General features: G+C 41.7%; 1 protein-coding gene across 1 annotated transcript in view; it reads left to right on the top strand.

Annotated features, from left to right (window-relative positions):
* The window catches only part of wwc1 (WW and C2 domain containing 1), a 43,550-nt gene extending 27,487 nt beyond the window's left edge, over positions 1-16,063 (top strand). Inside the window, exons 10-22 of the mRNA XM_070843257.1 lie at positions 1,399-1,488; positions 3,968-4,638; positions 7,465-7,582; positions 7,752-7,919; positions 8,880-9,072; positions 9,573-9,713; positions 10,528-10,580; positions 11,368-11,581; positions 12,391-12,561; positions 12,702-12,794; positions 14,187-14,417; positions 14,537-14,655; positions 15,234-16,063. Of these exons, the coding sequence (XP_070699358.1) occupies positions 1,399-1,488; positions 3,968-4,638; positions 7,465-7,582; positions 7,752-7,919; positions 8,880-9,072; positions 9,573-9,713; positions 10,528-10,580; positions 11,368-11,581; positions 12,391-12,561; positions 12,702-12,794; positions 14,187-14,417; positions 14,537-14,655; positions 15,234-15,300 (2,329 nt within the window). The 3' untranslated portion in view covers positions 15,301-16,063. The remainder of the gene's footprint in view (positions 1-1,398; positions 1,489-3,967; positions 4,639-7,464; positions 7,583-7,751; positions 7,920-8,879; positions 9,073-9,572; positions 9,714-10,527; positions 10,581-11,367; positions 11,582-12,390; positions 12,562-12,701; positions 12,795-14,186; positions 14,418-14,536; positions 14,656-15,233) is intronic.
* The last annotated feature ends 4,639 nt before the right edge of the window (positions 16,064-20,702 follow it).

Genomic DNA, 20,702 nt, shown 5'->3' with positions numbered 1-20,702 from the left:
ATATATATATATATATATATATATATATATATATATATATATTTCAGCATCAGAAATGATGATAATGTTATAAAGTTACATTGTTGAAACTGTGCTACATTACAGAGATATGCAAATCCGTAATAATGAGCCTGACTTTTTACGAGGGTTAATGCCAATAAATAACTTATCAAAGTTATCAAAGTTATATTACAAATATTGATATTAATATTACAAATTACATGTGAGGAAAAAATTGAGATGCAAAAGTTTATTACCATCAACCAAACATTTACTTTATTCCGCCATGTTTGTGACAAAGTTTTTGCCAACTTTCTGAGTGGTTTCTACCGACGTGAGTAGGAGTTTCCCACCACGACACCACATGAATGCAGGGCCTGTAAACAAGATTATGAATCCTGACTAGAAAAGTATTGAGGTTTGATACCCAGCCTGAGTTCACCTCACACACACCTTTCTCCCTCATGAACAGACACATGTGTAGCATAGAAAAACTAAAAATTTGCAAACACAGTCTAGTAAGCTTGAACACATATACACACACCTGCAGCTACAGCTGTCTGTAACCTGATCAAAGGCTTCCCCTGTTTGGCCCGTTTCCATTCAAACCATGGATCACTGTAACAGCTGTTAATGGACTGGTTTCCTCCCAACAAAGCTCATACACACAAATGACACCGCTGTCACCTGAACACAAAGCAGTGGCTCACAATACCTGAACACAGCCCTGCCGTCATGTCATATTTGTTAACTTTCTTTCAAGCGCACACACCTCCAGCCTTGGCAGAGATGGAGGATAATTTTCTGTGGTTTATTTTTTTTCCTGAAGTTTAACCAGCCACAGCCGTTCTACTGCCCTCTTCAGTGCCATCAGACTCCATTGACAGAAACAGTACGTTTACTTCAAGGAACACAGGATTACCATTAATATTAACATTAACTAATGGGATAATACAAGCAAAGGAAGTGGTTGAGGCAACAGTAGGTTAGTGACCCCCTGGTCTCCTCTTCGAAGAGAGCGATATAACGACTGTCTGTGGTTAAACAAAAAGGATCTTACAGGTCTTTCTCCGTAGGGATCCTCTCCATCATGTTGTCAGACAAGCAGAGCCTGTCAATGGCAAAAACACATACTTTTAGTGGATGTACTTGATCATGCACAGTTGCCCCAAAAGATTATGTTGCAGGCTGTTTCACGACTGCTGACTGAGGTGATCTACTGGACCGATTCCATTCCATTTTTTTTACCTATCAGTCATTTAGACACCAAAATAGTGGTGGCTCAAGTTTAAGAATACCGAAGTTCTCCTTAAAGACACAACTTAACAAATGGAGGGCTGTAACTGCCTGACAAAAGAATGAAACAACTTTTGTTGATTTATTTTCTGGTCATTTCAGGCTGCGACTTCACTGCAAGAGGAACAAGCTGGTCAGAGAGCTGGAGGAGATGGTCCGACTGGCTACATCACTGCATACTCAACTCAAGAGGTATTTTCCATCGTTTGTTTCAGTTCAAATAACATTGCACCCACCAAGTTATTAGCTGAGATCTGGGAACAGAGTCAGTGGGGTCAAATATAAAGCAGGTCTGTTCAGCGTCCAATAAATTTAATCCACTCAGCCATTTCTTTCATTTCTCATTTCTGTAGTTCAACTAATTTCTTACAAGGTCGTTGTCCGTCAGATGGTGCTCTGAAAAAGGATCATTTAGTTATCAGATTCAAAGCAGTTGAAGCAGTCAAAAGGAGCTGAGCTTTGAAGTAAAGGGGAGGTTGAGAAATGATGGAAGCATTTAACCTTTAATAACCAACATTTGCTTAAGATGAAAGCTGTGTTGTTCTCTTCTTGATTCCAGCCATGATCTCGCCACAGATCTAATTTTCCAGCTCAACCCAGCACACATTTCAGAACATCCTCAAGAATTACACTTTTATAAGATGACGCAAGTCCACTGTAAGAGCCGCACACGTTTCATAATCGTTAAATATTCAACACTGATGGTTCTTCAGTTCAACATTGATAATCTGAAAGGTTGAAAGTGAAAATGAACAGTGTCAGGCCTCTCTGTCTCCTCCTCAGGCTACTTTTTCTCCGTATCTGTTCCCGTCTTTCGGTTCAGTCATCTTTTCTGTCCTCCTGGTCTGATGGACATCATAAGTCTTCCCGGTCTCTCCGTCTGAGCTAACGAGCTCTCCTGCTTTAATTAGGGAGCCGTTCGTACAGAGCCAGGAGTGTTTGAGGAGGTAGTTGCTGGAAGGCTGATGTGATGAGGAGTGGGGAGTAGAGGAGAAAAGAAAATAACTGTACTGTTCTTTCTGAAAATACTTCCCCAGGCCCAATATTTAATGTGCATTTTAGATTCTCAATTTGGTCTTAAGCTTTTAAATGGTGCTGAACACCTCTCTGGCTGCGCTGGGAGATCTGGCAAAAAAACTCAATAACTAAAAAATTCTCTAAGGCATGTGAAATTACTGCTTAAGGTTTTGAGAAGTTTATACAGCAGATTTCATAGATAAAGATGATCGATGTGCTTTACAGAATCCATAAAACATACTAAATAAGAAATACAGTATACATAATAATAAGATACACAAATTCAGATGAAGAATTACTAATTAAATTCCCTTGAGGGAGACATTTTTTCACTGTATTGTTTTTCACTCACACACACGCACACACAGAGGCCATAGACATGGAGTTGATTATTAGCCAGGCGCCCCGAGCTGCTAAGAGTTCAGTGCTCTGCTGAAAGGCACCTCAGCAGTGAAGTCCCACAGTATTACAGTATTCTCTGAGGTGTAAGGTTGGGAGTCCTCCAAGCTTAAAATCAAACTAAAAATCACACATCTACTATAAAGACAGATGGGTCTGTTGGCTTTCACATCACAAATGAGTGACAGCAGTCATCTTAGAGACAGACTCTGTCAGGTTGTGCTTTTTCAGTAATATTTTAGAAAAAGTTGTGGCTCATACAGCAGCTTTTTTTTAAGATCCTTCATGAGTTCAGTCAAACATTCTCAAACAAACAAACAAACAGATGAGTGAGCAGGCAGGGAGGGAGGGATAGAGGAGAGAGAAAGAGAAAGGAGGTTTATTTCCATCTTGCTTTTTCTTCCTTCACATTGTCACTGTGTCTTCTCTAACTGTCTTCTCCCCCTCTTCAGTTCTATCTTCTTCCTTCTGTCATTTTAGTTCAGTCGGCTCACTGTTCAGTGCTAAACTAAGCTGGTTATAAAAGCTACAAAATTAATCAGCCTTTTAATTTTATGTTAAACTGATGCTCTTATCCAAAGCAACTTACAAGTACAACAGCAGAACAAATCACCAAATGACATTTGAAAACCAGCAGATCATTAGAGATTCTTCAGAGAGTAAGCTAGTAAGTAGAGAACCTTAGGGTCTGTTTTTAAACACAGTACATCTGAAACCCTGTTTAAAGATATTACAGCACAGACTGTGGATGCTTGCAGCTCAGGGAATCTCTTAACATTTCTAAAAGCTCTTTATACATTTAACAAGAGGAGTCAGCTGCCTGTATTACAGGCTATCTGAATGTTCTTGAAAAAAAAAATTGTTTTGGAAAATTCTTGAACTTTGGTTTAGTTTTTTTTCCAGATGTTTTTTATTAATTTTTTTTTTTTTTTTCAATTCTATCCCAAACAGGAAGTCGGTACATATTTCCCCCTAAACATGAATATCAGTTAAATTGTCTGCCCATGTTAAATTTCTAAGTGCTTGGAGAGATTTAAAAAAAAAAAAGCCCTCATTTTATCAGTTATACACCAAGACATCACAGACAGCTTGGCCATGAAAATCTGACTGCGTGGAAAAGTCATAGAAAAATCACTTTGTGCCACTGTTAGACTGACTGACAGCACGAATAGCACTTTCTAACATTACTTGCTAACAACAGGAGATCATTTTTCGATTTGAACTCATTCGGTGTTTGTCTCCCTCTCTCCTCCAGCCTGTCGGCCAGCACTCTGTCCTGCTCGTCCGGCAGCAGTCGAGGCTCTCTAACGTCCAGCCGAGGCTCGCTGGCCACCACCTCCAGCCTGGGCTCCACCTCCTCCCTCAGCTTCACGGACCTCTACCTGGAGCAGCCCGAACTCGCCGACCCGGACTTCCAGAACAAGCTGGACAGCCTCCTGCAGGAGGGCGGCCAGGGAGGCTACCGCCCCTCCAGCTCCATCACCACCATTCATGAACATGAAGTAGTGACGGGCTGCGGTGGGAAGGACGCTGGAAGGCCTGAGGGTAAAGCAGGCGGAGTGGGTGCTGGAGGAGGTGCAGGAGGAGGCGGTGGGGTCGTAGTGGAGTCGGGGTCATCCAGGATCCAGGCGCTCAGACTGTCAGAAACCCCTCGCTCCATGAGCTCTTTATCTCCGCGGTCGTCTCTTTCCTCACTGTCTCCGCCATGCTCGCCGCTGGTCACAGACACTAGTTTCCTGTCTGGAGAGACATTCGCAGGCCAGACGGGGCCCAGCGGGTTGAGCCTGGACCTGGAGCTCCACAACAGGTTAGCAGAACTGGAGCTCAGCCTGGACTCTCAGGACCAGCGTCAGGGGGAGCACAGGTGTCCTGGGGAGCTGGAGGAGAAGCAGAACCACAACAGCACACTGGGCGAGGAGGTCAAAGGTAAACAGGAAGCTTTTGTCCCTTCATTCTGTGTCCTAAACTCATAATCTGCACAATAGAAATAACAGTTTGTTTTGGAGAGAGTGGGGTAACATGCTCAGGAATCAATCAATCCAATCCAAACAAACTACCTCACAATAAATCCTAGTCAGCAAATCAAGTTATCCATAAAAGATCATTAGTTTAGTGTGACGACTGAGAGAAAGAATTGTACAAAGCGGAGATGATCTACTGGACCGGTTCCAAGCGTAATTGTGGTATTGTGTGGCTTTGGTGTATTTGAAGAGTTAGTTTGGATTCAGCACAATATTTGTGTAACACACAACAAACTAACCGATTGAGGCAGCGTAAGACCAGCAGCTCCCATGTTTGAGAGGTAAAAGGACACTTTTTTGGGTGCACTTGCCCCAAAGGTTTATGTTGCAACCTCTCCATCTCATGGCTGCAATCTGAGGCGATTTGTTGTACCAGCTCCGTTTAGTGGCTTCCAGTCATTTTGAACCCAAAACGTGTTGAAAAGCAGAAGTTTCGTGCACCTGTAGGTTGACAGCCATGTTGGAAAAAACAGATCTATCTTACTTACTGCTGATGTTTAAAAGTACTTGACTCATCCTCTTGAACACTATAATACTAGATGCACTGTAAAACACACAGCCAAGCATACATCAGCATCTTCTTTCGTTTTTCATATTGAGTGATTGAGCTTCTTATCCTCAAAGCAATCATGTCGCATCTCTATGGCAATAAAACTACGTTTGCATGATAACTCAGGAGGGATGCAGGATAACGACTCGAACAGTAATCCCAGTTAATAACATGAGAGCGGTAACCGTGATGAATTATCTGCAATAAAACGAGAAAAAGAGAGAGAGTGGAGAATTTGCGAGGAGACGGAGATGCCGGTGATGTAACACCTTCATCTCTGTTACATTAGACGTCACAGAAAACACTCCAACTTTATTGGAAAGCAGGATACCAGGAATCCTCCTGATCCTCGCTGTGTGTGTGATGAGAAATTTGATACTGTGTGTGAAACCTGATTGCTGGTGTGAGCGATGAAGAGAGGGGAGTTGAAGGTTAGGATGGAGTTGGATTACTGCCGCTGGGTTACCTGTGTGTAGGTGTGCTGCTTGAACTCATGCTTGAAACGTTTTCTGAGGGATTCTGCATTATAGTTTGATCTGTTCAAGAGAATATGAAGGTTGATATACATTAAGTAAACAGAGATACAATTATTAATTATTAATTGAACTGATTTGATGTGAAATTGAATTGAATGATGTTAGTAAACTAAGAAAATGAAATTCATGGATTTTTGATAATAATCAAGTAAGTTGATTTTCTAGTTATAGCTTCATAAGTGTGGGGGCTTGTCTCTGTTTTATATCATTATGAAGTGAGTATTTCTAAGCTTTTTGCCCATTGCTTAGACAAAGTAACACATTATTAGTTTGCCGAATTAGCTGTTAGCGGCTCCTATTTGCAATACATCCATGGATGCACAGACAACTCTAACCGGATTACTTTGATCCAGAAGCAACTCAAAAACCTGATGATCCTGAAGCAAGTTCTTTTTCTATGATTTATAAGCACATTTATGGACAATCTGAGATAAGGTTATGTTCAGAAAGTGTAAGTTATACTGAATATAACACTTTTGTTTATCATGTCTGTGTTCGTAGTTATGAAGAAGTCATTTTATCTTAACTACAGTTCTGTCCGTGAGCTGTGTTTCAACAGCCACCGCAGACCATGTTGATCAGCGGGCCAAATCAGCAGCCACAACTCCAATAACTAACCTCGTATTGTTTGTGGGACACTATCATGCGCTGTGCAGAACATCAGGACTAAACAATTAATCGGAGCAGCTGTAGAGATGCTGGGTGAAAATGAGTGTTTCTTGAAGCCCTAAAATGACTTAAAGCTGAATTTTAGTGAAGGTCAGTAGAAGTTAAAACTGGGCTTTGAGCCTACTGCAGCTGAACGTGACTCAGGTTCTTGTTGCAGCCTCAGGTGAAAGGTGGATGTGGTGTCTGGTTTCCTGTTCACTCTCCATCCCTGCTGCCAAGGCTGAACATGTATCCAGGCTCTGACTCCACCTGGCTCCGCCTTTCTACAGTCTAGTAAAGCCGTGTTTCCACTGCATAGCACTGCTCTGCTCACCGTTACTATACTGTATTCGTTTTTGGGACCTGGTACTTTTTACCGGTTGTGTTTCCCCCTCCAGATAATACACCTCAATGTAGGCGGGATTTTTAGCTCACATGTCATAGCAGCGCCACGTGAAACTGTTGTGACATCATCAACACGGCACGAACCCACAGGAACAATGTCCTGCCTTCACTGACAGGCTGCTACCTACATTTGCATTTACTGCTAAACTGACAACTTCACCTCTAACATTTCCTTCTGCTCTACTTGTGTATGTTCTACTGCTCTACTTGTGTATCTGTCCAGTCATCTCTTGGTATCATATCTTGGTCAGACCAAATCTCACGTTCTTGTGTGAAACAGTGCAAAATAATTATGAGAGAATTATATATACAAATACAAATGCAAATTGCGCACTGATGTATTTTTAGTAGTTTTGGATGGCAGTGGAGCTCTGTGTCACAGAGGAAGAAGATATGACAGGCTCACAATTCCTGTTATCAGGATCAACTGGTCGCTGGTTTTGGTCCTTTCATGGGATTTGTTGAAAGCAGCAAACACACAGAATGTTTTTATTTGTTGCTATTTGCATCCTTCATGCTATGTTGTCCTTCAAAGAAAATATGAACGTAGTTATGCTTTGACCTCATTTTCCTCGTCCTGTGTCGTCTTTAGACTCAGCCCCCCAGCTGCGAGGGACGGGGGCGGGGCCAAAGAAGATGGGCGTGACCTCAGCAGTGTCGGATGAGTCGGTGGCTGGTGATAGCGGTGTGTACGAGCCTTCAGAGCGCAGGTATGAAGTTTTACCTTTTGTGCACATCCAGGATGCTGAACTCGTGTGTTTGACTTCTGGATAGTGTCACGTGTATGTTAGTGTTAAAATAAACATTTGAAGTATCCCGTCAGTCTCGGTTTATATGATATTTTGAATGAGCGTGTCCGGGTGTTTCTCTTTCCTCTAGGCCGGGCCTCCCTGCAGACCTCCTGAGCTCCTACGAGGAGAGGTTGGCGCTGGGCTGCTCTCAGGTGCAGCTTGGCTTCCGCTACGAGTCCAGAGACCAACGCTTCACCATCTACATCATGCAGCTGTCCAACTGCAGCGCCCTCTGTCTGCCGGCGGACCAGAAAATGTACGTCCTTTTACTTCTAAACTACCGTTAAGTAGATAGGAGTTATGTAGGTGCTGCCATATTTCATATGTGCAAAAACAGGAGAAAAAGAAGAATAACTGCAGGTTAGAAGGAGAGACGGAAGCAGTTTATAAATTCAAGTCAAACACAGTTACAATGAATATGATGCAGTTACAATAAATGTGTTTATTTTTCCCTCAGGAGTGTCTTGTGTGCTCCTTTACATGTTTAATGCTTGTTTGCTCAGGCAGATGTGTGTTTGAAGGGGTTCTTGGTATATTTACGCTGGAAGAAGTGGTGCTCACAAGTGGATACAAAAGTCATCGCAACCAGTATAATATATTTGGCTGGGCAGTGTTGCATTCCTCTTGTCTTACACTTTCTATTCAAAGCTCAACATTATATAAAGGATCCTTACAGAGATAGACCTGTATGGTCCTTTTGTTTATTCAGAAACAGCTGCTATAGAGCTGTAGCATCACCAGACTCCATTGCCAAAAACAGTTGTCAATGAAGTCTGGTGGCTTTGAAGAGAGCAACATATAAAGGCTGTGTCTTATTAAACAAAAAGGATCTTACAGGTCTTTCTCTGTAGGGATTCTTTGTATACTGTTGTCAGAAACTTTAAGATAACTCTGAGCCTGTCAGTGACAACAGCAAGCTGAACATACTTTGATGGGGCACAGTTGCCATCAAAGATTACATTGCAACCATTGCAGCCAGTTTGGTGGCTGCCTGCTGAAGTGATCTACTGGACAAAGTCCAAAACTATTGGTCACCAAAATCTGAGTCCAGGTTTAGTACCATTATCCTTTAAGAGGTTTACCCACCATGTTTGCATGCTGCAGATTCACAGCATCAACATCCAATCAAAAAGTAACAGCAAGGGCATCTTTAAACCAACAGTGAATCAGCGGACATGTTGAAACACTAAATGTAAAAGCATTGTGTCTCCTGCAGGTATGTGCGTTCGGCGGTGCTGCCCTGCTTGGAGGCCACCCGCTGCCTCTTCCGAACACGTGGCTCTCTGCCTCAGGACGTCGTGGAGGTCAACGAGGTGTTCAGCATGCAGATATCCCACAGTGCACTGCGGCAGAAGACGCTGAGGGTCGACATCTGTAACACCAGCAAGTCGGGACATGAAGAGTGTCTGGTTAGTAGAACTGTCATTTTTCTTCATATTATCGTCCAGAACATCGGTTTTGCTGATCTACTGCTGGCTTGATCGGTTTGTTTGTGTTATGGTGTGACTTTGGTATTTTAAAGGGTTAGTTCAAAATCCAAACACAGAAGTTGCACAAAGTCCTTTGGTCTGCAAAGTAAAATTGTTGTTTTTGTCAGTAGAGTCTGGTGGCTTTTTAAGTGAGGCATATAACGGCAGTTTCTGGCCGTTTCAGGTTTGGAAATACTGAAGTTTTAAAAGGAAACAAAAGACAAATTCACATATGATGGATGTAAAAAAAAATGAAAACAATTTGAATGCAAATAAATTCCTAAAAATATATGATTATGTTTTTAACACATTTGTGTGCTGAGTTTCCTCTGAACAGACACAGCATGAGCTGCAGTGTTGCAAATGTTTCCAAAAGCCATTCTTTTAACATCCCACCATCCTACCTCTCTCCCCCCTCACCCCTCCTCCCTCCCCTCCAGGCGGGAGCCCAGATCAGCCTGGCTGACGTCAGCTCTTCGGAGGAGAGATGCACCAAGTGGTACAACCTGCTGAGTCGCGCCTACATGCCCGAGATCAACAACAAGGACAAAGAGAGCAGAGCAGCAGGCGGCTCTGACAGGGTACAGAGACACTGTTGGCTCACATATGAGCCGATACTTTGACTTTGACATCCGGACAGAAATGAGCTTTCAGTGCAGCTCAGAAATGATTTTGAAATACAGTTAGAAATGTACTGAATGAACTCTGAAATGGGGAAACAACAATGGAATAACAATAATCAGAGTAACAGCAAATATTTGCACAAATAAGAGATAGAGAAAGAGACATTTTTTATATTTTTAATGTCACGTGTTGTTGAACGCTGAGTGAGGGGAAACCTTTTTTCTCAGTGATTAGTCCAGTGTTAGCTACGTGGAAAATGAATTTGTCAAAAGGTTAGCGCCCCCATAGATAACACTGTTACATGTCTGCAACAATTAGTATGAACACATTTTTGGGGAAGGAATCTTAATCATTTCTCTGTCTGCTTGTGATTGTTTGTCACCTAAAAACAGTCCAACAGAGCATTTATTAGACCAACAAACACAAGACTTCCTGAATTCAGGTCTAATTGTTATTGTTGTGTGTGTTTTCAGGCATTATAGAGTCGGTCTCTCGTATTATCTGGTCACATTAGCAACGACTAACCTGCTGCAGCAACATTAGCATCGTCTCTCACTCCCCTTTAATTACAGCTGATTACAGAAAGATTAATTATACAAGAAGCACTGGCTCTGAATGGCAGACGAAAGCATCCAAAGTGACACTGAAACAACAGCTGCCTTGTTTTACTGTCAGTTATCAGCAGGTTAGAATACAGTTGAGTAACATCACTTTTAAATGGCACAGCTGTAAATCTCTGTGTGGTCCTGATGTGTGTGTTCTGTGCTTCAGGCTGCCGTGATTTCCAGTGTTTCCAGAGTCGGAGCTCCAGAGGCTGACGAGTGGTGAGTGTTTCTACTCTCCATCATTTACCTTTTTACTTATTATCATGACTGTCAGACTGTCCTCTCTCTCAGTTTTTACTCCGTCCAAGTCGGCAACATTTTTCAATTTCAGAGGGAAATATTGTGCTTTTTACTGCCCTGCATTTATTTAACAGCTACAGCTGTTACTTGTTACTTTTTTTAGATCAAGATTTAACATTAATCTTGTGAAAAACAGCAGCTTCAAATGTTTGTTAGCAATTCCACAAATCAAAGATTTAAACTCAGTCCTCTCTGAGCTTTCATTTAAAAAGCAATGAAATAGAATAAAAAAAGATTAGAGAGAATAAAAGAGGCAAGAATAATTTTTTCATCTTTCCTCTCCCACTAATCATTGTACGACTCCCCCACATTTATCTCATGACCCTTTGGAGGGACCTGTTTGATACCACGGGACTAAAATTGTTAAAACTGGCTGCAGCCTGCAGAAGTAATGGTGATAATACTTAACATTTCAAACGCAGGACTTGTACCTGTTTGTTTTTAAACTGTTTTGTTGGCACTGATACTTCAGGTGTGAGTGTGAGCTTGAATGGTTGTCTGTCTCTATGTGTCGACCCTGTGATTGACTGGCGACCCGTAAGGATAAGTGGTGTAGACAATGGATGGATGTTATTGGAGAGACAAACACAGGACACACTCCCCCAACCCCCCGTTTAGTGACACCTCCACCTTTCCTCCTCCTCTCAGTCTAAAATCTTATTTCATCCTCTCCTCTTCTAACCGCCTCTCTGTTGTCGATCGTCAGGCACGGCGACCCTCTGGAGGCAGACATGTTTGATGATGAAGGAAATGGCGTGGAGGGGTCGGGGCCTCTGGAGGAAGAGGACGAGTTTTATCCTGACAGTAGCCAATGGGAAGCAGAGGAAGAGGAAGAGGAGGAGAAGGTAATCAGACCTCCACCTCCTCCTCCTCCTCCAGCAGCAGCAGCAACAGCAACAGCAACAGCCATCACAGAAAAGGTAACCTTGGTGATTTTCCAGTCAAAGAAAAGTCATCACCCCAGAAGAAAAGAGTACTTGTTGAATATTATGTTCATTATTCTCTTTCCTTGAATGACTAGGAGAGCCAAAGTGAACACGTTTCAGTTCGGCTAAAATGAAGTGAAAATAGAAATGTTTGATTTGATTTTGATCGAATGTTGATTTAAATTGTAATTAAAAAATCAGTCAAACTGCTGCTCAGCTGCTCGTCCACTGCTGGAGTTGTAGATGAAACAAAAAAACTGGAAAATCATCCTCCCTCCCAGAAGTCACTGTGTGTGTGTGGCAACATTTTATCTTCCCTGTGAGTTATGTAAACAGTGAACATGTCGTTGACAGAAAAAGTTTGCAGGCTATGATATACGCAGGCATCGCCTGCCATCTCAGTTCTGGTCTCTCCACCTGGTGTCTGTGTGGAGATCAGGAAACTCAAGCTGTTGTTGTAAAGTACCTTGTGCCATCTAGTGGCTCTTCTTTTTGATTTTGTATCAACAGTTTGCTCTCAATGGACGGATGAAATAAGGAGAATTTGAAAATGGAAATGACAATGGTCAGAGTGTGAAACCAAAGATCTGCTGATGAATGGCACAGCCGTCAGTGCTTAGAAAAATGTTTAAATCAAAAACTGAATGGAGTTGACACCTTAAAATCAGAATCATGAGTCCCCTGGTTGATAGAACTTTCATTTTTAGATCTCTTAAAGGCTTGGAAGTGATATAATTTATATTTCTAGCAGACGTTATAAAAGCTCCCAGACTCTTTACTATCACCACGTGTTCTTCGTCCAGGTGAACAAGGAGACGAGCATGGACAGTCTGTCGCCGTCCCACCACTGCTCTGTGGTTCGACCCAAGGAGCGCCGGCCGGACGTACACCAGCAGAACCCCTTCATGAGGGGAAACACCATCATCCGCTCCAAGACCTTCTCCCCCGGACCTCAGAGCCAGTACATCTGCAGGGTAACCGACACTCGCTGAGAGTCGACGACAGAAATGCCACAAAGAGCACAGCGCATCAGACAGAGAGAAAAACAGACCTGTAATTCTAGAGTGGGGTTTGTGAATTGGTTTTTCACTCTGTGCTGTTTTTGGTTTTCCAGATTAACCGCAGCGACAGTGACAGCTCCACCCTCTCCAAGAAGTCTCCGTTTGTCAGAAACGCCTCTGAGAGACGCAGCATGCGCATGAAGAAGGTAGAAACTACGTGATGTTTTTGTCCTTTGTTTAATGGTCACTGTGTTGGATTTATAAACTCTTGACATGTTGTGGACATGACACCCAAACCAATTGTAGCCTAAAGGGTAACTTAGCCCAGGCAATATTGTCGCACATTGTGGGGTGGCAGGTAAGGCAAAAACATTTCCAAAACATTTTTTTAACTATTCGTCATTTAGACACCAAAATATGTAAAAATATGTGGCTGCCTGGTGTGAAAGTGAAAGCTGAAGAGGAGCCTTGACATTGACGTCCCAGGAGTAAATCTCAGCATGCTTCTCTCCCGACTGTGTTACAGCCCCAGTGATTTGACATTTCTCCCTCTATTATCTGCTGCATATCTTCCCTCGTCTGCCTGCTCCTCCAGTTCTTGACAGCTTGATGAAGTCAAACCTGCAGGTTTACCGACCACTTTAACTGTCGTCTCCTCCCTCCCTCCAGAGAGAGAGAGAGAGCCAGAGAGCCTATTTGCATTATTTGGAGCCTTAAAGACGCTCGACGACTCCCAGTGAAGTGACTCTTAATATTTAATAAGCGCCTGAATGTTTAATGCTGCTCTGACATTTTGCAGCTTCTGTTAATTTAGAGGTAGGCAGCAAAATACGAGTCCCTCCTGGAGCTCCACAGCGGGGGGAAATTCACTAACACTCATCACATGTTGTATTTGTATTACTGTACATTCACTTTCAGACCTTTGCAGACATGAAATGACTGGAAATGAATGTAAAAGCTTTTGGGCCTCTAACAGCAGGTGTTATAACAGGACTGTTATGATAGAGCAGCAGTGATGGCACAACACTTGGCACCTGTCACTGTGGGTTAGCAGTGGTGAGATGGACAATAATGATATGAATGATTTTCTGTCACAAGCTGCATCATGGATGGATTTTAGAAGTTATCTTGCAGTTGCAGCTTTGTAATATTTAGTGCACGGGGAACTTGTTGCCTGTTAAATATTGAATATTTTTGGGTTTTAAAATTGTAGTTACACAGAACAAGACATCTGAAGACATCATTCTGCATTAGGAAGTTGTGATGTTTGGGGTTGTGTACGCTTCATATCTAAACACGTAACCGGAGCGGTACTTTACTCTCTCTGTAATAACATAAAATTAATTTCTGTTGCAAAATACAATTACAAAACTTGTGAATTTCAACATTATTTATTTAGAACATTGTACACACCTCACAAACTACTCCCTCCACCCTGTCCCCGTCGGTCACTATAGCTTTGAGATGCATTTAATGTTTGTTTCTGCAGGTTAGACGTGTCACCCTGGCCAGCTTCGCATTTCACATTACAAATACTGCAGCAAGAGTTATCTGTGTGAAGTTTTGAAAAGTGTATCCCTCCCCATCCTGCCCCCCAGCCTCCCGTGCAGGTTAAAGGTCTGGACGGCCTCCTGCGGACGTCCCTGGACCTGGAGTTGGACCTGCAGGTGTCTCGGACGCGGCAGGCCCGGTTGGCGCAGGAGCTGCGGGTGCTACGGGAGCTGAAGACGCAGCTGGAGAAGGCGCGGCAGCAGGGCCAGAGAGAGCTGCCGGCCTGGGTCCAAGAAGATGAACGCTTCCGCCTCCTCCTCAAGCAGGCCGAGAAACAGGTTTGTCCGAGAATGAATCCGTCTTTAATTTGTTAATAAAGGGAGAGCAGAGTTCATTATGTGTGATGTTATTTCTTTCCTCTGAACTGAACATCTCTTTTGCTCTTGGTCCCGTTCAGACTTGTGAGGAGCAGCTGCACGAGAAGCGCGTGGAGAAGATGATGAGGGCGGCAGCCAAGGACGTCCACAAGATCAGGGGCCAGAGCCGCAAAGAGGTCCCTGAGGTCCAGACCTTCAGGTGGGAGAAACAGCAAGAGACCGAGATCTGGAATATGAGTTGTTCTGTGTTTCTAGACAGCAGTATTAGAGTCTGGTGGCTTTCAAGACAGGCTGTTTCTGCTTTAACAGAAAGGATCTTACAGGTCTATCCCTGTAGGGATCCTTTCCATAATGCTGTTAGATTTCAAAACACCAGCGTCGCCCTTTAACCCCTTACTGCCTGAATTTATTTACAATTCTATAAAAAAATAAATGATTTGTGTTTTTGCATTCAAGCAGATGCTACATGAAGTGGAGATTGTTAATTTGAATATAGCATAGCATAGACTAGTACAATATAATAATGGTATAATAAAATATATATGTATATACGCATAGAATATATATATATTTATTTATGTATGTATGCATCTATAATATATACATAGAATATGCATCAACCGGCATTAGTGGGATACAGAGGCCACCGCAGCTGGATCAAGACCGGAAGAGGTTTGAGGCGAATTTGCGACAACAGACAACAAGGGGTTAAAGCGGAGATGCCACTGTCTTCAGGCTTCACACTCACCGCTCTGCCGGTTTCCTTTGTGATTTCAGAGAGAAGATGGCGTTCTTCACTCGAGCAAAGACCAGCATCCCTGACCTGCCGGCTGACGACGTGTAGAGAAGCATTTCAAAGTATTTCCTCCACCCGAGTCTTAACCTGCTGTTCCCACACAAATGAAGCAAACGTTTGGCGGTGTAATGAAGAATTTAAAAAAATAATAATATGTTCAGTAGGAAAAAAAAAAACACTCAAAACCATGAAGAATCACATTTTTAAAGAGCTCAGCATTTCTAATGTGGATAGTCTTTGTAAACTAGTGATAGCACTGCTTGAGTTTCTTTTTTTTTGTTTGTTTTTTTACTTCATCCTCTCTTCCACTCTGTTTATGGCGTTGTGTTTCTGTTACTAACAGGCTGTTTATAGGCTCTTAGGTGTTTTAATATCATTCCAGCACAAAGTCACACAGCTGCACGTGCATACAAAGAGTTTTGTGTTAAAGCAACACACTTGGACAGAAAACAATACATTATATGTATGTTGATAGCACAAAACAATATCAAACAATGGTACTGAAGCTAAATGAGCAACTTAGGTAAAAAATAAATATCTAAACTTATATTAGATATTTAATATTGACCTTCAAATAATGTGTTTTTTTTAGAGCGTTTTGGAAAAAAAAAACTTTGTACGCAGACAAACTGAAGCTTGTCTGATGAGCACAGTACTGACAGCACAGATGGTTGTACATAAGCATCATCAGCATGCCTTCTGTTTCAGCTTTGGTGTCTTTAAATACACGACACACACCGCGAGGGGAAAACCGCAGTGTGTCTTTGCTTTACAAACGCTACTAAATGAACTGGATACGATGAGTCAAGAGCTTTTTTTAAATCAGCAAATCCAAGGTGAGATTTCTCCCATTTTGAGGTCGTTGAGGTAAAAAGTCGTCGTGATTGTTTCTCACCAGTTACACACACACACACACACACACACAAACACTAGAAACAGCACTAACTCTCACTAACACTCAGGTAGTTGATCGGATAGTCTGCACTTTAAGAAACTTGAGGTAAAACTAGAAAAAAATAAATGAATAGATTAAAAAAAAAAAAGAAACTTGCTGTGGTTTTTTGGAAAGTAAAAAAAGAATCCAAAAACCTTTGCCTCGTGCTGGAATGATTGTTGATTGTTGAGGCACATGAAGATTGTCGAAACACACACAGGAAGTGAAGATCAAATGTACTTTTGATGACTGAACTTTTTACTGATTGTATGGCTAAAAGAAGTGACTAACCCCCCCACCCGCCACCCACCTGATGAGAAAAGCTGCTGGCCAATAGGCTGTCATGGCTCCTGATCTTCACTCTGATTGGCTGTTTGAAATATTTCTCCTTCCCTCTGTTTTAACTGGATATTTCGGATACATATCTGAGCCGCTCTGGAACTGGACGTTCTGCAGCTGAATCTGTTGATTCATGTTAGCATGGTGACCCAGCAAAACTCCACATGCCACCCGTGCTCCTTCTTATCGAGTCTTTAAACTGCACTAATCTAGATTTTTGAGGATTAAATGACTATGTTTAATGTGAACATGGTCTCTTGTAGTGATGAAAATGATCACCTGGTCTAGGGTTGGTGTTCTTTGGGGCGAAAAGATAAGACAGAGCAGACGTGGTGTCGAAGAAAACTGCGAAAATATGCCAACATTTTAGATTTGAGGCCGATGAAAGCTGAAAAACATAGATGAACAAAGTCACGGCAGAAAATATTTCCCCTCCATCGCTGCACAGACGGGTCCTACAGCGACATTTTGATATTTTTTTAATTAAGTTTTATTTATTTTTTATAATTTTGACATTAAACTTAAGAAGAAGAAATGTTAAGCTGTTAAGTCGTCCCGATTCGTGGTCTGAGTCATGTGCGACACCTAGTGGTGAATTCCGGCATTACCGGTCTGGTGTGTGGCTTAATATTAAACGGGTTTGAACATTTTTACAAAGGCCCATCCCTACCCTACCTACCTACTCCCTCTTTGCTCTACGCCGCAAACAGACACAGTTAGAGTAGGTGGAGACCAAAAACAAAGCTAAAATACAAGGCAAGGCAGCTTTTTAAACATACATTTGAAACATAAAGACAATTCAAAGTGGTTTACTTAGGCAAAGAAAAGTGTTAGAAGGACAGTCTCAGCAATGAACAGTGAAAACAACAACAATAACAACAGAAAAGGCTCCAGATGTATATCATGTTCGCACCTCTTACTCAAAAACAACGTCTGTCTCTTGTCTATAATTTAATGTTGTTCTTACAAGATAGACTAAAATGAAATCTAATAATTGGATGAAATGAATTGAAATACATAGAATTAGATAATATACAGATACAGAGCAGTAACAAGTTATAAGTTGCCACTAATCCAACGAGAGTGAGCAGTGCATCTTATTTTAGATTCAGCAAAAGTATGAGTCTAATGTACCAATACATATTTTCTGTTACTTTTCATGGTGCTGCATAGTGCCGGTGTCCTGTGGGAGCAAAAAGGCAAAAACATGTTCTGAAGTAAGTGGACGTAGAGAATTAAATGGAAAGGAAAGTAAAATGATACGTTAGGAGGAACTGTATAAAAGTCATTTTGCGCAGCCCGATTTTAGAAATGCTCACAGAATCAACAACTTATTTCATTAAAATCAGAGGAGAACGTGTGTTTTTCCTCCTTTTTGTCGGAGTGCAGACGGCAGTAGAAGTTGTTCTTCGTCTGTGTGTGTGTGTGCAGACCGACTCTGCACGGCTGACATGACTGTAGATGTCATTTTACTGTTTATGCTCCTGTGATGAGACAGCTCAGTGTAGACTTATCGACGTCTGACTTTGTTTCCAAGGCGACCAGCCTTATAAATCAGCAGCGGACCTCGACTCTGGTGCATCTCCTGTTTGCTGTCTCTTTATGTTTGTACCTGCAGCTGTTGTATAAGTTGTCCTTGGTGTTTTTTATCAGCTTTTCACCTGCGTTAAAGCAAAAGTCCCTGAAGCTCCTCACTGTTCAGGTTATGTACCTCATGTTTCTAGATGTTGTAATATTTGAAATTATCCTGTTGGTAACTGGACTCATGTAGAAACATTATGTTGAGGTATTTAAAGCAGATTAAATGTCAACAATTAACTTTTTTTTTACTGTTTTTCACCAATTTTGAGAGAGAGAGAGAGAGAGAGAGAGAGAGAGAGAGAGAAACCCATCAGAGAAAACACACAGAGGTCAATTTAAGGAGGAGAAAATAGGCCAGAATGCATTGCAGCAAATGAAAGACGATGCTTAGTTTTAAATTAGAGCTGGATCATTACTCATGACTACCTCATTTTTTGACCAGTTTGTGATTATAGTTCTTCGTCATGAAGTGTAGCATCTACAGTGTGAAGATGCATTTAACTGCAGGGGGCTTTGTGAGCAGGTCACAAAAAATGTTAAGCAACAAACTAATAATAGCATGTTACATTTCGAGATCATGACTTAAGGCGGAATTATTTTCTAAAATCATCATGAACTCTGAGGATTATCAAAAGAAAATTCTAATAAATAGCTCAAACTAAATCTACAACAAAGGAAAATAAGATACTGAATATGTTGCTGCTGATTGTACCAAGTATTTTTGAACCAGAGTTTTTTTTTACACATTTTCTTTTCATCAGCCAGCAGCCACGAAACGGGCTAAGATGTTTGCAACATGATCTTTTTGTGCTGTTATGTGTTACATAAACATTGTGTTGGATCCAGACTAAACCTTTAAAACACCAAAGTCACACAAACAGTCCAACAGATCAAAATATGTAAAAACAGGGCCCAGGTTTAAAGATACCCAAGTTATTCCTCAAAAGGCTTTCTGGGAAATGTAGTAAATGACTAACTGAAGTACAAGTATGCAGATTGAGGGAACAGGGACACAAAATGATGAAACATCTTGAACATTATAGATACAAAGAAGTCTAAAAGCCCGACATTCACTGAGGAAATAAAAAGAAGGAAAAAAGCTGCACGAAAGACCAAAAACGTGCGAGAAACCTCCGTGACACCTTCGCTGTGATTGTTGGTGGTTCACTTCCTGCTGGGTCACCATGCTGAACATTAAAGGGTCTTTACCACCACATGGCACAAACCCCTCATGTGATCACGTTCCAGCTGTAAACAAACAGCTGCTGCTGTCATTCCAGATGTTTTCTCTGTTTTACTGTTTGTAGACAAACTGCAGCTCCTGAAAATGTTTCTTTTTTCTTTTTTTCCCAGCCTGTCAGCTGCATAGTTCATAGTTGCCTTTGGTGTGTGTGTGTACGTTTCAGACCAACAGAGGAAGTTGACTTATATCTATTTTCCATATTAACTGTCTCCACTTCCTTTTGTACGTCACCCTCCAATCCTTTAAGTCCCAAAAAGATAAAATCAGCCTTTTCTCTGATAATTAAATCCTGTAAATGTTTAAAAGCCACAAAAAAGAAAGATAATCACAACATATTCAGGTAGTAGTAGGAATGTTTTTGCACAATATCCCACAAATACACAAATACATAATAATCAAACACTACAGCTCTTCATCCCTCGTCTAGAAAAACACATTTAGAAAAAAAAAGATGATGGGAACTGAATCAAACGCTGTGAGGACGTTCACACTGAGGCTGCGTCCACACTGCAGGAACCAAACGTTTGATCCTGATCTGCTGCTGTGTTCAGTCCCCAATATCAGTCTCAACAGTCACAAGACCAAAACCAAAGATTTAGCACCTGACGCCTGGAGGCCAGTTTCCTCTGTCACAGCATGTTAGGTAATTATGCATCCTGAAGCGTAACACAAAACAATGTTTTAGCTGGTCCCAATGCTATATTTAACATTTCCAACAGCCAAGAACTTATTTACCTCCTAGTCATGGAGGCCTCGCGATGAGCACATGTTTGTCAAACCTTTTCCAGTGTGCACAGACGTGTCTTTTCCTTCATGGCATCCACAGCAAATGCACCTTAAAGCTGGACTATGTAACTTTTGACGAGCGGCAGCAACAGCGTCCTCTGCTGCCACAAATGGTAATTATAGGACATTATCTGAGCGACCATTTAACAGAGAAGCGTTTTTTTTTTAAACGATCACTACAATCAGTTAAACAGCTAAAAACATATTCTCCTACGCTGCCTGTACAAAGTATGTAAAGCACAGAGTTAATGAACAGGAGCTAGAGGGCAGGATCATAGGCCAAAGAAGAACCAGGTATCAGAGTGTGAGAACGTAAGCCCCTGAGGGAGGAGTTCCCACTTCAAGTGAAGGAACAAAAAGTGTGTTGCACTAAATAACTAAACCCCCTCTTGTGAAAAAAAACCCTAAATTTATTGTATTGGTAATTTTTAGTGGCTCGCAGAAATGTGTCCGTTCTCATTCAGAGCAAATGAAAAACCAAAAGACCTGTGCACCCCCAGCAGTAATAAACGAACTGGATGCTATATTTTTACACTGGTAACCACTCTGCACCTGCTGATGTCACCC

Source organism: Pempheris klunzingeri, chromosome 14 (genome assembly GCF_042242105.1).
Source record: "Pempheris klunzingeri isolate RE-2024b chromosome 14, fPemKlu1.hap1, whole genome shotgun sequence".
Taxonomy (NCBI): Eukaryota; Metazoa; Chordata; class Actinopteri; order Acropomatiformes; family Pempheridae; genus Pempheris; species Pempheris klunzingeri.
This window is presented reverse-complemented; position numbering and strand designations above follow the sequence as displayed.